Source organism: Homalodisca vitripennis, chromosome 3, assembly GCF_021130785.1.
Source record: "Homalodisca vitripennis isolate AUS2020 chromosome 3, UT_GWSS_2.1, whole genome shotgun sequence".
NCBI lineage: Eukaryota > Metazoa > Arthropoda > Insecta > Hemiptera > Cicadellidae > Homalodisca > Homalodisca vitripennis.
In genome coordinates this window covers 38,209,126-38,227,129 of record NC_060209.1, presented here as the reverse complement: position 1 = coordinate 38,227,129, position 18,004 = coordinate 38,209,126, and the positions used below count along the sequence as shown (strand labels likewise).

General features: G+C 31.3%; 1 protein-coding gene across 1 annotated transcript in view; it reads right to left on the bottom strand.

Annotated features, from left to right (window-relative positions):
• Positions 1-7,360: 7,360 nt before the first annotated feature.
• The window catches only part of LOC124356798 (thrombospondin type-1 domain-containing protein 7A-like), a 591,350-nt gene continuing 580,706 nt past the window's right edge, over positions 7,361-18,004 (bottom strand). The window contains 3 exon segments of the mRNA XM_046808007.1: positions 7,361-14,811; positions 14,921-15,058; positions 17,014-17,193. Of these exon segments, the coding sequence (XP_046663963.1) occupies positions 14,615-14,811; positions 14,921-15,058; positions 17,014-17,193 (515 nt within the window). The 3' untranslated portion in view covers positions 7,361-14,614.

Here is an 18,004-nt window from a genome sequence, read left to right as displayed (position 1 = left end):
CAGCGTTCAGGGCAGTTTTGAACAATCTATAGCAAGTTTTCTTCTCTATAATTAGTGTTTTAAGATCACCACTAAACTAACACTCTGAGTTTTTACCCAAACCTTTCATGGGCGTATGATTCCTGATTAGTGTGTCCAGGGTAGCCTACTACAAATATCTGAAAAATCCTGTTCAATATCTGTAAAAGTAGAGTGGAAAGACATAGTATCATACGAAGAATTTCTCCTAATAAAAAATTGATAGTCAGCCACGTTATTTTTGTTGGATTACAATTGTAGATTAGAGAATGGCGAATGCTTTGATATATTTTGAAAGAAAAATTGTTTTACTCATCTCAATTTAAAGTCAATCACTGTACATTTAAATAATAGTCTCAAGAATCTTCTCCAGATAAACTGTTGAGTAGGGAATTTAACTCCTCATAAATGTGTCCTAGCTTAAAACAAACTACAGGGTACAATTTTATTGTTTTTCTTTCAAAATTTCAGAGTGGACTTAAGTTCCCTGAATCCCTCTCTTATGTATGCCCATGGTCTTAGTCCCCTTCTTTTGCCCTCAACTTTTACAATCATTTCTTACATTTTTTACATTCCCCTTTCTCATTTATCTTTCAAATAGTATACTTTAGTGTTCAATTTGTAACAAGTTTAGTATAAATGTATCAGCACCATAGTTTGTGTGTTTGCATAGTATAACTCTGATGAATAACAGTTTTACAATAATCAATGTATGTAGCTCTATAGACTTGACAATATTACAGACAGTCGGTACGTAAACACTTTATGGTTGAATGCAATGCACTAGAGGACAAGGATACAGTACCTTTGAACTTTCAATTTCTGCCAAGAGTTTATCTGATGTAAAGATAGTTTAAATTGTTTCTGTTTAAAAGCTGTATTGAGTTTATCTTGGAAAAAGGTTAAAGAAATCACAGAAAGTAAGAAATTATTATATTATACAGACGTTTGTGGATTTACCAATAGCACCCAAAAGGGCATCAAACTAAAAATTAAATAGAATCTTAAACTCTTTTACTGGTTTCAATGCAAATGCGGAAGTGCTATCTGAAATTTTGACTACATTATTAAGAACTTTCCATCAAAGAAAGCAAGAAAAGTCAATTGGTTAGTGACTTACATTGTTTAGTTTGGTATATACTTGTTGATTTTTTATTATTATTCAAACAGTATGTATTTTATTTTAATAATTTTCAAAATCAATAAAATATTATACTTAATAAGAATTATGGGTTTATTAGTTTTGTTACCTTTGGTAGAATAATTTTCATAAAACTTACAAACAATGTGTTAAGGGGAGGACACAAGTTTTTCAGACCAGGAACCTAAGAAAGTGAAATCCACCACATATTACAGAAAAGTATTAAACATTTTATGTTGAATAAACTCTAATTGAAATAACAAATACTCAAAATAATAAATTTATCAAAATGAGTTAATTGCTGGCAGTGGCGGATCCAGGGTAGGGATCCATGTGGTTCCATGGTCCCTTCCAATATTTTGAAAAATTATGTTTATGAGGGAAAAGCAAAATTATTCTCATATTGTTACCATAAAAAATAAAAATAATATTATGAACTAAACTTTTTTCATGAGTATGAGTACATTTCTTTCTAAAAATGTTTTTTGTTGCATTGAAATTCCATATTTCCTGCTCTTGATAATGTTGAACCAAAACTCAGGTTGCCCCCTCCGAAATTTAGGACAAGATCCGTCCTTGATTGCTCGAAGATTAAAATGGATTACAACACGATACAAAACATTCAGCATGGTCGTAGTAATATCCATAATGAGATTTTTTATGGTATGAGTAAAATATTCATATGTATGCAAAAGTCCATTGTCTTTTAATGTCAAAGATGTTGCGTATGAAATGAATACAATAAATAAAAAATTGCTTATACAGATAACAAGATTATGGAACTTATCTATAATTAACTTATGTGAAAACACTATGCGATTTTACATTTTTTGGTTAACAAATCATTTAGTTAAAATTATTATAAGACTTATTAGTTAATGTAATGTTACCTTGGTACCTCTTTAAAATGTTTGTTCATGTATGAAAAAGTGTTACATAGCTAGTAATTATGATAATAATTTACAGCTGTAATTATTTTCATATATTAATGAAATTTAATATATGATAAATAAATAATAACTTTAGCTATGTTATGTTAGATACAATGAAATTAAAACAATAATTTTCAGTTGGTTTTCACATTTTAAAATCACACTCTCTTCTTGGCTAGTGAATACTTACTGATTTATGAATAAGTTGCAACTTATTATCAAATGTTTTAGCATATGCTTTTCATTTATTGTCGTTATTGAACAAGAATTCAATATTGCATCAACAAAATGAACATATGTCATTCTTTTCATTTTTAAGTTAAGATCACACACAATTCATTAAAACACCATTCTTATAGTTTAATTATTAACAGCCCATTTGTGTCCAATTTTGGGATCCATAGTAATTAACTACAAAAATGTGTTTTCTTTGTTACAGTTTCTGGAAAGCACTGGATCAGAGACAAAATTAGTATAATCAACCCTAGAAGATCTGGGAGCATAGAATACAGTATTCTTTAGCGATGTATGAGATCCGGGAGGGGTGGGATCCTCAACTTCAACTTGAAAAGTGTTATCTTTTCAGAAATTTGATCCAAAATCACTCCATCTTAGCACTCCAAAGTAGCATAAGGGCTTCTCTTTGTAATTTGCATTCATTGGATTTATCTCTGACCACTAATTCAACAAAATGCTTTGAATGCTTAACTTCAAAAATACTGTATTTATACACCCCTATTTGATATTCTTCAACTGTAATGGCTAATCAGTTTTTAAGTATATACGCCAGTGTAGCTTGTTTTAAGATCATATTGTGAGCTGAAAAATATGAAATTCTTCTTTAAACAATCAGTTAAGTGAAATCTGTAATAAAACATTTCACTGCCATTACCAAAACAAAGCACAATCATGATCATTGTTCTGCTTTGGTTTGGTCCATTTATTGTCTTAATTACATGATTGAAACAACACATGTGATTTAGTGATCAATATTTGCATAATTTGTGTATCACAGTTTATGCAGTTTCGGTCTCGTACTTCTGTCAATAAATGAAAACGATAAATAAAAAACTTTCTTTTTGAAAACCAGCAAGCTCCAGCTAATCACTCTATCTACTTTAACATCATCATTATTATTCATTGGAATAATTCAAAAATCTTTATCAATTAAACATAATGGGTCAAGAGTACAGGAAAATTCAGTGAGCAGCTTCATTGCCTGGCTTATAGCTGGGTTCATAATAAAATATATTATTGACTTTAATAGCCTAATTATCAAGAGATAAAAATAAGTTTTAATTGGAACACAGATGCCTCCCAGATGATTGCAGCATGTCGGCATATAAAGTTGTTTGACTTTAATTCAATTATATTTTTGTTCTTGTATTGTAATATACATGCTACTATTTTTTCTTGAGCTTCCAATAGGTCTAACTCCAGTTCATCCTTTATGCTAGTTCCTTTAATTTTAAGTAGAATCTCAGGTTGGAATTTTGTTCATCTCATTCACTTAGAAACCAACTGTCAAGTATAAGAATGATAAGAGGAAGACCACTTTTAGATCTGAGCTGGTTACCATTTGTCAGAGAATGGCACGCATGTGATACAGATATGCTGTGAAACTGAGGTGGTTGCGTCTAACATCATACTGCTGTATCTTACAAGGTAGCTGTGGTTCAGTAGCAGTTGTTAGAACTTAAAGTATACATGGATATGAAGAAGGTGAACACTGCAAGCGTGATAACATCTGTAAAAGAGGTAATTACCTGTGTTGAAGTGAGTTCCTTTTTTGAGTGTTTTGTATTCCATGAAGGTGGCCAAGTATTAGATAACTCTTGTAATTTGTAAAAATACAAATTTTTCCAATGCTGATTATGTATTACTGTGTTTGATTTATTGTATAGAATAGTTCTACTTCTTGCTTAAAAGCACGTGGTATTGTACCCAAAAGGTCTAAGCACAAAGAAGATAAGAAAAGATTATTTTCACTCCTAAGAATATTTTGTATATTTGTTAAGTATGTTTAGTTCTAAGTCCTTGAACAAAAGCCTGACAATGTTGTGTTGAGTACTGCCCATAGTGAGTAAGATTGTACCCTATTATTTTAAAATATAATACCTTATTTGTAAGAAGTGTTTGAGTTTTGTTTATAAGTTTATACAGATCTCCTCGTTTTTATTATTGATAAAAACTTAACCCCTCACTGTTATAATAATTCTCATGCAAATAATTTTTGAAGTGATTATTTCTTTTGGCGGGCTATGGATGTATCTTTTGCATATGGAAAATCTTTCATTTCGCGTCACGGAGCATCATGCATGTTTATGTTTTCCACATGCTTTCAAAGTAGAATGACAGCTTTACCAAAACGTACACAAACCGTTATATAAACACCTGATAGGAACTAACAAAAGTTGATCTTAATGAAAAATGTGTTAGGAGAGATTAAAAGGGAAATATAAACCACAATAACAAACAACATTATATAAGGAACTAGTAGATTTTGTAGTGTACATTTAACTTTATGCTATTGTAATTCTGCTGTTTTGTAAAAGCGAGTTTTATCGCTAAATAAACCATAAAAATGATTGAATGTGTTTAGCGACAGCATAACCATCACTCCTACTGATGAAAATATACAACCAAAATCATACCAAACTCTGTAGTTGTTGTGGTAGGCCTACCTGCATAGACTAAAAAAGGTTAAACTGAAGATTTGTTGACATCTCAAAATAAACAAGATCATCATCTCAAAATTTTACAACTAGTGGTAAGTATATTTATAATTGTTGTTTTCTTTGGACCTAAGAGATGTGGAAACGCAAAAGAGTATGTTTTTTCTTGGTTGGATTGTTGCAATGAGAAGTTTGGTTGTAGGATTTGATAAGCAGTTGTCCAACTCAGAGCTTTTAAAGAAGAGCATCTGGTCATATAAAAAAGTGGTGTAACTATTTGGTATCTTTCAACAAATGAAGCAAAACATATCACTTGACTTCAGTAAAAGGCCCTTTGAACACAATTCTGTTAACCACACAACTGCTGAAAGAATTGCTTCTGAAGCCAAAAAAAGAAATAATTGAGAATTTGTTTTATGAAAGCTGCAATGCCCACTTAATGACAATCATACGATTTTAGAACAACCTAATTTATTGTTAAAAACAACAGGTCTTATACCAGAGCAGTTGTCATAAGAGCTACAAAAGTACTCCTTTTTTAGTAGTTATTGTTTGTGTAATTTATGAGTTACTAGCTGTATCCCGCGGCTTCACACGCTTTTCGTAAGCTTTGCCTATGTATGTGCACTTCTGGTTCAAGTGAATTATATTTCCAGTGCCGATGTCGAGTTTGCCTTGTTGCCATGATCAAGAAAATCTGTGTATGTTTATAGCCGTCATACACTTACATGTAATTTATTATAAAGTGGTCTAACACTCAAACTTTAAGTTCAATCAGAAATTTATCTTCAAGACAAATATACATTATAACTTCAATATAGTGTTTGGTTACTTAATATACATAGGCCTAACTGTCTCGTAATTGCAGTTTTTAGTATGCAGGCGCTTTGAAAACTTGTATCTTTAGCAGCACTGCCTGGTAGTGAATTACATCAATGGGCATAGTATATAAACCTTCTCTGTGGGAAAATACATATACATAAAAATTTTCATAATGGTCGGTTAAATAGTTTACGATTCCATAAAGTTCAAACACACAAACATTCATTTATATATATATATATATATATATATATATATATATATATATATATATATATCGTATCATCTGGATCTATCCCTGCTTCTGCAGGTACTTTCCTTGGTTATGGTATTTAGATTATGTTACTTTAAGATCCAATTTAAAAGCTCTTAAAATTTACAAAATCAATTCATACTTTGCTATTAATAGCTATGTTGAATTTAAGGCTAGTTGCACACACACCGATTTTGGACAACCGATTTTTACCGGCCGTCCAAATTCCAATGTGAACTGGCGCCGATCAGCTGTCGGCGTGTGTGCCAGGTTCCGTTCCCTCATTCAGTTCACTATTGGAATTTGGACGGCCGGTAAAAAATCGGTCGTCCAAAATCGGTGTGTGTGCAACTAGCCTAATACATTAAAAATCTTCCAATGCCAATCAATTGTTGCAATGAGACTAAAACATATGGTAAAATACTGGTTTGAATAAATATACTAACTACTAATTTATTTATTAATGAATCCAACACAAAATTGATTAACTTAATGTATCATTTAACAGCAGTATTTAAAGCTCATTGAATTATAAATTAAATTTCAGCATGATTAATATTAATACCTATTCCAGTTCACTAATAGTTTCATCCTTAGGGAATTTAAAAAAGGATTAGAAATAAATAAACAAAATTTTTAATTGATTAGATCTTTTCTATCTAACTAAACTGTAGTGTCCTTTAATCCTGGAAGAAAATGAGTCTTTCTGTTGATTATAATAAATTATAAACTTTACTCAATTACGTTGGGCCTTACATTACATTCACTTAAAAAATAAATTATGAAAAAACAGATTATAAAACAAATTATGCTAAAGAAACATAAAAACTATTAATTTAATTTTTAAATTATAAATATAAAAAACAATGTCAAAGGATAAAAACTTATGTACAAGATATGGAACAACAATAGACGCTGTGTTTACAAGATATTTAGCAAGATTTTATTGCAGAATTTTTATTTCTTATTTCAGTTTTCATAAACCTATAATTTCATTTTTAGAATGTATTGACGATGAAAATAAAGTAATTATTTTGGATATACAAGATTGCAGTGAAAATGATTCCGACCAGATTTTAGAAACTAATATAAACGATAATAATGTAACTGTATAAATATTTATTACTTTAATATTTAGAAGTTAGTGATCATTGTAATATATTAAATGTAAAAAATATTTAAGAAATATGTATACAATTAATAGAAAACATAAAACTTTTTTTATGTGAAGAATTTAATAAATCATATTATTTTAATATATAAAAAGAACCATTTTATAATTAGCAAACATACTCTATATATTTACAGCCTGTTATAAGGAGTAGTCACTTCTGTCGGTCAGTCCCGCGACTTCCTTACTTTTTTTCTTATAAAATTCTAGATTATGTTGATAAAAAATTATATGTTTTGGTGATTATTATCGTTAATCAGATAAATAAAGACAATAGGTCTAAATATTCCCTGATGATTCAGCCTTTTCAAAGTAAATTCATAAGGTAGTTAAATAAAACGAAACATATAGTTAAATTTATTATTTTATTATATTCATATATATAACATACATGACAATAAACATACAAAAAGTAAGGTAAATGGACAGTTCCCACTATGTTTTAGCTTACTGTATACAACATTTATATACAAGCTTATACACATACAAATATTGTCTATTGTCTACACAAAATATATAGGCCAGATATGTAGATATACGAATTAAGTTTACTTTTACCTCGGAAAACATTTTTAAACCATCAGCGTTTTCCTAATCTGGCAGGAAATTATGTGGTACTTACAGCAAAATTAGCTTAAACACATTGCCGTTAACTTAAAGATCGCATTAGCGTTTTTGCTTGGCCTGAATAATGATTGATGCTATTAAACAAATAACTCACTAAGCCGTTTACTTTACACACAAGAAAATTCAAAGTAATTCAGTTGATTAAGAATGAATACTAAGCATGATTTTACTTAGCTAAATATTAAAAGGAAAAAAAAATTAATTTCAGGTAGTACATTTTAGTTTTGATACTTTTCAGCAATTTTTATAATGTTTTATTTGTGCTTTTCAACTTATTGATAATAATAATAAATAAAAACTCATATTTTTACATATCAGCACAAACATGAGTCATATTACAATGAGATAAAGTAACTACGAATCTTGGACGTTGGTAGACAATACATTACAAACAATGGTTCGATGTAACAATGGGGTGGGGGTGAAAATATGATACATCAGACGACGTCTGAAGTCAATGCATTTGTTGACACGGTGCTAGTTAGTAAGATTAACATGTGCCTGAGGAACATAAACGTTAAAATATAACACAAACTAGACATATAATTATGTACAGTAATTAATTGATAGTAAATATAAAATCTAGAACGATCCAACGACTAATCTATGAGACACAACCATGTTAGAGCACCTCGTGACAGCTGTTCGAAGTGACAACCTACAGATCATGGCACTGGCAGGTGACGACGTGTTCAGATAAAAATCAACAAAACTTTTCCATACAATTTATATTGTTTTCATAAGTACAAAATTATTATTTAGAAAAGTGTTGTTAATGGTAAAACAGATTTAGTAGTTTGAAAATCCTGTAATAAACTGTAATATTTGTTAAGATATTTGGGATATTGTTTTTATTAAAATTTGTAATTTTAGACAGTGAATGGACATTAGATTATAATAGATTTATATAGTACAAAGAAAGAAACATACATTGCTTTTTCTGTTAAAAAAACTTTACACATTAGTGATACTCGTGTATTCTTCAAAAAAAGAAAGATAAAATAGTTTTAATTTGTAGAACATGACATTTACATGAGAAAACAGCATATTGAAGCGGTAAAAATTACCAAACTATTTTGTATTAAACATTTATTTGTGTATTAAGTACCTAAGTCGACAAACAAATGTAGTTCGCTGCACAGGATTTCTTCTTTTTGTTTGAGAAAGTAACTTGTTGAATTATAATGGATCATAAAATATTTTTACAGAAACGTAACAGACTTTTTAATTTGTACTAAAATCTCCTATTTAGTTGTTGTACTTAGTTTACTTAGGTTACTAAAGTTGTTAATTACATTAGTACTTATTTAGCTACAAAATTTGTGACTGTTTATCTCATTTTGAATTTCAAACTCATCAAATATATGTTACCTTTTATCAGTTTGTAAAAACATGAATTGTTATCGTTTGAATTAAAATTATTATTTTGTTAATACTCAAACAATTTCTGTAACATGAAGATTGATTAGTGTTCTTTACAGAACTTTAACTTATCACTTTAATAAATATTTCTATTGCAGTTGGATGGTAATAATACAACCCACATACTAAAAATAATGCTATTAATTAAATTTAAAATTGTAATATAAAGTATATTTGCATTAAAAGTGCAAGTAAAATATTTTATTGGTTATATTCTTCAGTAGACAATTCAATTTGTTGTGTGTTATTTTGGATCTTTTTTAAAAATAAAATCTTGAAACTCAAGCAAACCTTAAGAAAACTTCTCTCTTCTTGATAAACAGTGTTAAGTCGAGGAACATTTTGAAGTACGACTGAGAACGACTTAACAGATAGATCATAAAAATAAAAAACTACTACATCAACATATCCAACAAATAACATTGAACATAACAGTAACAGCTAACACAGATAGAATCAACAGAATCAGATCATTTATCAGGACAATATATCAATAGTAACATTTCGATGTCTAAAACTAAGTTGTTAACAAATAAATCACAACCACAAACAATAACAGGAGTCTCTTTACAAGAAACCCCACCAAGCAGAAGCTCAGAACTGATCATCTGTAAAAGCCTCATGTTGGTAGTATTACAAAGATGAAATTGATTTGTACAAGGTAAATCCACTACTCTAGGACGTCGCAAGAAATTCGAATCTCCTCCAGGTTCTTAAACAACAAACGCACAGGTCAAAAGAGAGAAAAATTACAAAATCATTCCAAAACTAAAGGGTAAATCCAAAGAATCTACCTTCACAAAAGACTTCAAAAATAGATTTGTGCTTTATTGTACTATCAGATTCGAAAATAAAGACAAAATTCGATCAGCTAAACTATTTTACAAATTTGTCTACGCTGCTACTGATTTGTTTGTTGCTTAAGTCCGTGCTTTACATCATCTTATGTTACAGTTTTCATAAAACATTTTAGTACAAAAACATATCTATGATACATATAAAATGTCTAATATTGTATAAAACATAGATATCACTAATAATCACACATAGAGGAGATGATGGAATTAAAACTATATCCGTGTAATAAAGAAATAATGGATATGCAGTAGTGGAGCTGTAAATACTGTATTTGACACTTTATACAACATTAACACAGCAAAAGGGGAGGGGTGGTCAGTGTTACAGTTACACATAGAGTAGGATGGTGACATGTCTGGGGGGGGGTGACAGTGGGGGGTTCAACACGGGGAGACTGTTAAACTGTGCCAATGGTCCTCATCACTTCACAGTAATATTTGTTATAAACTGTAAAAATCCCTTCTTGCACTCACGTTCATACTGAGGCAATAGGCAAGTTAATTGAAAGAAGTTGTAAGCGAAGACATTTCTCAAATTAATGAAATGAGTTGAAATTTTTCCGCTAGATTAGAAAACAGTGATTTTGTTTTTGCCTTCAAGCAAAATGTATATTTATTAACATTTAAAAATTATTTTTAGGTTACAAAAACGGAATGGTGCCTTTAAAACAGGCAGTTGTTGAAATAAGTGTAAAGCATATGGTAGCAGATTTTAAAACATTGTTTCTATGAGTAATAAATTCTATAAAAACACTTCAATAGCAAAATTAAACTCATTATTTAAACGAAAACAAAGAAGAAAAGAAGCGTTTTAAACTAAATATTTACTCTTACACTCCTAGTTCAGTAGTATATTGATGTTAAATGTAACTCTAATGACAGAAAAACCAAATATTAAAACTGTAAAAGTTAATAAATACACAGTACTGTAATTTTTCAATTGTTACAGTAAATTTTATGTTAAAAACCCCCAAATATTCATGTTTATGTTTATAAATCGTGTAGTTTCTTATTATTCTAAAGGAATGTTATCACTGATCTCTTGAAACAACAATTGATCTCAACAGTAACAATGTTCTGAGTTTAATTTTTACAGTGACTCGCTCCATTGGCAACAGTTTTTTGGTTACTGATTGGTGTTTAAACCTAATTAATAACTGTATCAATAAACAACCAATTAATTCAATCATGATGTGGTGTTGTGTACTATTGTAATCTATTTCTGAATCAACTTATCATATCAAAAGTATGGCTCTCACATTGCATCTGAAACCTGTAAAATAATTTACGATGCTGCTCTCAAAATCATCAATGTTTAACCAAGCAATTCGTATGTGGTGTGAAAATCTGCAAAAGGATTGAAACTTTCATAATTTTTGATCTCAACAAGGAACAACTGTGTGTTAGAAGTGGCTCGGATTCTGAACGCTGCAGCCCAGATCATGTTACTCTATCGTACAGGCTTGTTCGAATTCTACCTAAGAAGGGAAATCAGTGAACATCACAATGTACAGTGAATCTGTATAAATCCAAAACCAGTTATTTCATCTAATTATATACTGGCAGTAAAATATAACAGTAATATCCTGGGTGTAAAATATACTGTAATAACAGACAAAACTATTACCTTGAATTAAATTATTATAAGTAAAGTCATTTATAATAATATACAAATAAGTTATAATACTTTATAAGCTTTCAATACGTCATACTACTTTTGGTGAAGAAATGAAATATGCCATTCAAAAGGAGACGTCTGTGTTCAGTGAATTCCCTTTTACTACAAATTTATCAATCTAAAATTTGTGAAATCTGAATTCATTTAAATACTGTTCATGGTTAAGCATATAAACCTACAATTGAGCAATTTAACACTTTCTGCTGTAAAACAGGCAATTAACCATCAGTAATTTGGTTTTGTTTAAACTATTTTCAATACCCACTTGGAGAACAATGTTTGAAGACCAATAGAGCCAATCAGTCAAATTTAGCAAAATCTGCTATTAATTGTTTGTTAAACTTATTTTCTTTGCCACAGGCCATTCACCTAAACATATATTATAATAATTTAACAGATCTTGAGTTTCTTACGAATTATTTCACTTAACATAAATTAAAGACAATTAAACAATCAGTTTCTAAAATAATTCAAATTTAGATGTATTTTTGTCTACCCAATTATAAAAGGAATCAAGATAATTGAATACGCTCTGCTATAATGGAACAATACCCAGGGGAAATTGAACTTTGTTGTGCATGGAGTGGTGGGTAGAAGTACGAATTAGAACTAAAGTTAGTTGTAATGCCAGTTTGCTAGATTGCTTTATTCAAAGAACTATACCCATGTACTCTGCAAGGGAAAATTAAATATTTTAATCAATGTTTGACTGACCTAGTAGTTGTAAATGAAACACTAGTTATCACAGTGGCGGTTCAGAGGCATGAACACCAGAGGGGCTCCTCACATGGGCACTACACCCGTTAGTGGCCTAACAAACAGTGAGAGAGTTTTTTTAGTAGTGAGTAATTAAAAGTGATTTTTAAGACATTTAGCTATAATAAACATTAAATTTGATGTTGTTATGTCACTAAATAAGTTTAACGTATGAACATTATGATATCTTGGCTCATTTATGGTTTCAGCACGATATAAAGTTCATTATTTTTAAGCATAGCCTACTGCATTTGTTAAGAATTCTTGTTCCAGCGCCAAACTATTATTAACTATTTAATTCAAACGAATGTTTTGTATAGTAAATACGTTTTAAATATTGTAGGATGGAATATATTATTTTGATAAGATAGCTTAAAAATAAATACTTTGTTCTGTTATATTATTACCCTACTTAGCTATACGAGGGCTATTCAAAACACATTATTACACGTATTATTCTTTATACTCTAAAATTGGCATTGGTAAATAAACATAAATGGTTATGCCTTTATTAATTATACTTATAGCAGAAGATAGGAATCATATAAAAGATTGATGTCATCGCATTATCATGAATTATGTGTCACGTAGTTGCATTCACCACCCAATAGATAGCAGCAGTAGTGCAGTGAGGGCTCTGCCCAAAAGCTCCTATTCAAAAGCATATATATGCCTCACCATCTTTGGCCAATAGCTTTTGCTATTTTGCTCTGACAGCGTCCTTGAATACTGTGATGGAAGCGCTGGCTTCAAATATTTTGCTAATGACATTTTGATGGTAGACAAAATAGGCACTTTTCCATTTTACATAGTTGGATTATTACATAAATATTATTTTTTTTGGTTTTTACTGGGAGGAGAGGGGCTCTACCCCAAAGCCCTTATGGATGAGCCGCAACTGAGTTGATATATGTAAGCTGCAGGCCTGCGAAGTGGGAGACTGGCTGTCAGCACAAAAAATATTTGTTATCATGACTTAAAAAAAGAGATAGGAAAGAAAGAGAGTGGATGATTTTTTTATGTTTTTTCTTTTGTTGTTTGTCTTACTATAGCAAGCGTATATGAATTACAATACCAATTTTGTTAGTTGCAACCCTTATAATAAAATATTGTATTTATCTAGGGATAAAGTTTGACTGCTATAATTGAAACTATTGGAACAATCGCATTTATCTAATGAATGTTTTTAAAAATATATCCATGATAAATGTTAATTGTAAAATAAACCTACACCAGCTTCACACTGAACTAATAGCAGTATTTGTTTCCAATGAAAGGTGAAGGGCCTGTTTCACTGACTGTAAAGGTCAGACCTTCAACAAAATTCAGCTGCACCAAATGATTTTGCTAAAATTTATAAACCACCTCTCTAGGTTAGCCGCTGGTGGTGGTTAGCCTCCTGGGGCTGTAGCCTGCCAACTGTTACTTTGCCCGAACGTTTGACTGTCTTCCGGTATTACTGAAAATATTACATTAGATTCGTTAGTTTGGCATCAGAAAAACAACACAGATAGTGAGAATGACAGCTGAAGCGGTGAAATGTGAGTTAGTCTAATCTACGGATGAATGGCCAAAGGCAAATGATGATAAATAAGTTTACAGCAGACAATAATGTAAGTAAAATTGAATGGCAAATTTCACTTGTTAAGGATATAAATGTATATTATACCTGTAAAAGTATTTAATGTTTCCTTTAATCATAATAAAGATACATTAGAAGAATAAATAAACAAAACCCTGAATGCATACTAATTATTAGATTGATAATACTGCAAAATTATTAAAACTTCATTTTACCAAATGTTTTACACACTAATTAAAAACTATGCTAAGAAATCACATCAATAAAATTATCTGGAAAGCAAAAGTAAATATCTCTACAGTTTTTTTTAAACTCGAACAGCATTCTCCCCGCAGCTAGCCTCCAGTAAAGTAAAATAAACATTTGTGATAGGTGAGTTTACTGTAAAAAGAGATATGTATAAAAATTTGTCATCCAGCACAAAAGAGTAGTGCTTTCCAGTAGAGAGGACCTGTGTCAATTCTTAGATAGTGGCACTCTTGTTACTTTTACAACCAAGGAAATGCCGTATTTTGAATGGGAGGTAATTTGTTAACGATTACGGTCAAGACTATGTAAAACGCCTACCTTTTGATCACAACCCCAAACTTAATAATATACAATTCAGCATTTTTAACATGGGTGCCACCATCTAACAACAAGTAGTTTCTACCAGTTTAGGAGTACAGTTTAGGACGGGTTTAACTGTCATCATCATCATTAGGATTAGCTTTTCCGTCGTTGATGCCGAGGAGGTGGCACTCGTCTGCACTCTCCTTGCAGGGATGAGCACTAGAGTATACTGACCAGAGCAGGAAGATAGAGGCAGCCACGAACACGATGAACACACAGCCGATACCGATCATTGCAAACATCCACACATTCAGGTCATCGTCTTCTGAAACATCCACGTAAAGGGATTGAGATAATCCGATAGAGATGTGTTGTAAATAAATTTTTGTTATTTTAACAATGAGAAAAACTCATTTAGATTCATTTCTACTCACTTGGATAGTAGAGTCTTGCTTGGACCTGAGCCTGTTCAAGACAAGCAAACTGAGGTTGGACGACAGCACCATCTATGCAGTTGCAGCGACCTCCCTTCCACTCGCACAAGGTTGGTTTACGTTTACCGTCACACCCTCCTGCACAGATAATGTTGTCAATGGTGAGAGAACTGATCATCCAAGTGTAAATTACATACAGTATTTTACGTTAAGTATTCTCTCTTTTATCTCTCCAATGTGAGAGACAATATTATCAGTAGTAATCCGAATTACTTAATACATATCTTAAATAATTCTTTGGTTTCTATAATTTAAATATCAGTACCTACCGTAATATTGAAGATTATTCTGTTAAATGTAATCGTACTACTTTTCATTGAAAACATTTTAACATGTCTAATGTTAAAATAACAAACTCTTATACCCATTTATGTTTTTAAAGGTTCAGTTTTCAAATTAAGGTATTACTAAAATGTAACTTTTACGTTGAGCTTCATGAAGAACTCTGGTGGCTATTACTAGTTTTAAATGTGGAACCAAGGCATTAAGGCTAGGACTGTTATGACTATACCAGGCCTGGTTATTTCACATATGGTGTCCGAGCCATGACTTTTTTCCTTCTCCTTTAACTATGGGCACTAGTTGGTACTACAGTGAAACGTGTGCTCAAGGCACCTCATTTTTAATTGGATGATGGTGTTTTACTCTGAACCTCAAATTATCAACTGAGATTAACCCATTAATGTTTTTATTTTTGTACCTAAAATTATGTTGTTTTGCTGTTTTTTTATTGGTTTTTACAGTGACAGGTTTTTAAGAGTTTAGATATATACTCTTTTATGTATAAAAGTGATTTTTTATGTCTTTTTAAAATTTATGTTATTTCTTATATATTGTCCATTAAGTAATTTTCACTATCCGTGTCCTTGTCATCATAATGCAAACAAAGTGAACCGTCTATTTGTGTCAGATATTTCCATGGTACAATAAACACTACAAATAAAACCAGAAAATATTCCAGGACGGGTGAAATGCCACAGCAACACACGGTAGCTGTCTGCACTACAGTGAACTCTCTAAGGTGAAAACACTCATGACAGAGGATTCATGTCATTGTTAATGTGTTTTGTTATATGAGGTGGTGTGAATGGTGGAAGTAAGTCACATGAGATATACTTTATCACCAATTCATGTCTTGTTCTTTTTGTATTTTTTATGGTCTTTGTCACCTAAGCAATAAAACAAGCTTTTATATTACAGTACTGGATTTTATTGCCTAATGCTATTATACTCGTACAGCATCAAACAAAATTTTCCTTCTCAGCTATATTTTTTAGAGTTGCAGAAGCAACATTTAGATGTTTTAGATTAGAGTATTAGTACCTATATGACTTTTTTCTCTTCAGTTATACTAGTAAGCTTCCAGGTAACGCTGTATTTGTTGAAAAATTGAATTGCCATGAACAAACTATAACCAGTACAGAACTGAAAGCCACCAATGGCCCTCTCGTAATACACAGAGGAAGATCAGAAAATTAGTTTTTGGTCCACAAAAGACTAAACATAAATAGATTCCTCAGTTGTAGTCAAAATTAAAAAAATCTTTCTCTACTCTGTATTTTATAGTTGCAAACGCAACATCTAAGACCTATATGACTTTTCTCTCTTCAGTTAGTAAGCTTCCAGGCTATATTTGTTGAAATATTGAATTGCCATGAACATATTGTAACCAGTAAAGAACTGAGAGCCACCAATGGTCCTTATAGTATACAGAGGAAGATCATAAAATTAGTTTTTGGTCCACAAAAGCCTAACAAAAATATATCCCTCAGTTACATTCAGTGTGTTAAAATCGAAAAAAAATAATGGAAAACCCATTACAATAGTCATAGTCAATATCAAAATTTAATATAAAAACCCAAAATTAGACTAAAAAACTCAAACTAAAGTGTTGGTTAATTAGTAGAAAGCTTTAGTACACCAAGAAACAACACCCAAAATTTGGTTGATTACCAGTAGATTAATAATTAGTTGTATGAAATAACATAATGAAACAATTGACTAAGAATTATTGTTAAATGCAAAGAACTGACCAACAACATGGAGGCCGTCTGATCGTTGACACACAATCTGTCCGTTTGGTGCTATGGTCCAAGCAAAGGTGAGACAAGGGCCGAGGTCACAGGTTCTGGTTTCCCACAGGGCCTCAGGGCAGGGTTCGCCTCCATTAGATTGTGGTGGCCTTAACACTGCCCGTGATCGTGTGGCATAGCCTAAAAGCAAATCACAACTGTTGGTATTGTGCCATAAATCCAGGATCTGGCTCTCATTTTCATTTTTAATAAAGTGTTTATCTCGACTTGCTCTTAGTGTAACATTGTTGAGACTCAGCAAAATTAAATTTTTAGATACAGAATGAATGAACATAGGATAATAAGAGAGTCTAAGATTCAAATTCAAGTATGTGTTTAGATATAATTGTTACATGTATCTTAAGGATTAGCTTTTCAGTTGTTGATTCTGCGAAGAGAGTTGGAGAGATTCCAGCGTTCTCCTCTTGAAAATGTTTAAAGTTTAGACACAGAGCATCTTGTAATATAATGGGTGATTCAAAAAGAGCGCCGGTTTCGATATATCAAATTAAGAGATTTATTTAAATGAAAATCTGAAATCAAATACATAAATATGTTCATCTATCCTTCCGATTTCATGTATGAAAAATAATGTCATGCATGTGTCATTCTCTGTTACGCTGGCATGCAACAACTCTGTCCATGAAATTAGCCATGACTGCACGACAAGTTTCCACTTCAATTTGGCCGACAACCCGTCGAATTTCCTCCTTCAACTAATTTATGGTTCAGGGTTTATTGGCATAAACTAATGACTTTAGATAACCCCAAAGATGAAAGTCACAAGGTGTTAAGTCACACGACCTTGGTGGCCATTGATGGTCGGAATTACGAGAAATGACGCGATCCTGAAAGCGGTCACGGAACAACACAATTGTTTCATGTGCAGCGTGGCAGGTGGCACCATCCTGCTGAAACCACAACTGGTCAATGTCTAATCCAAATGAGGCCA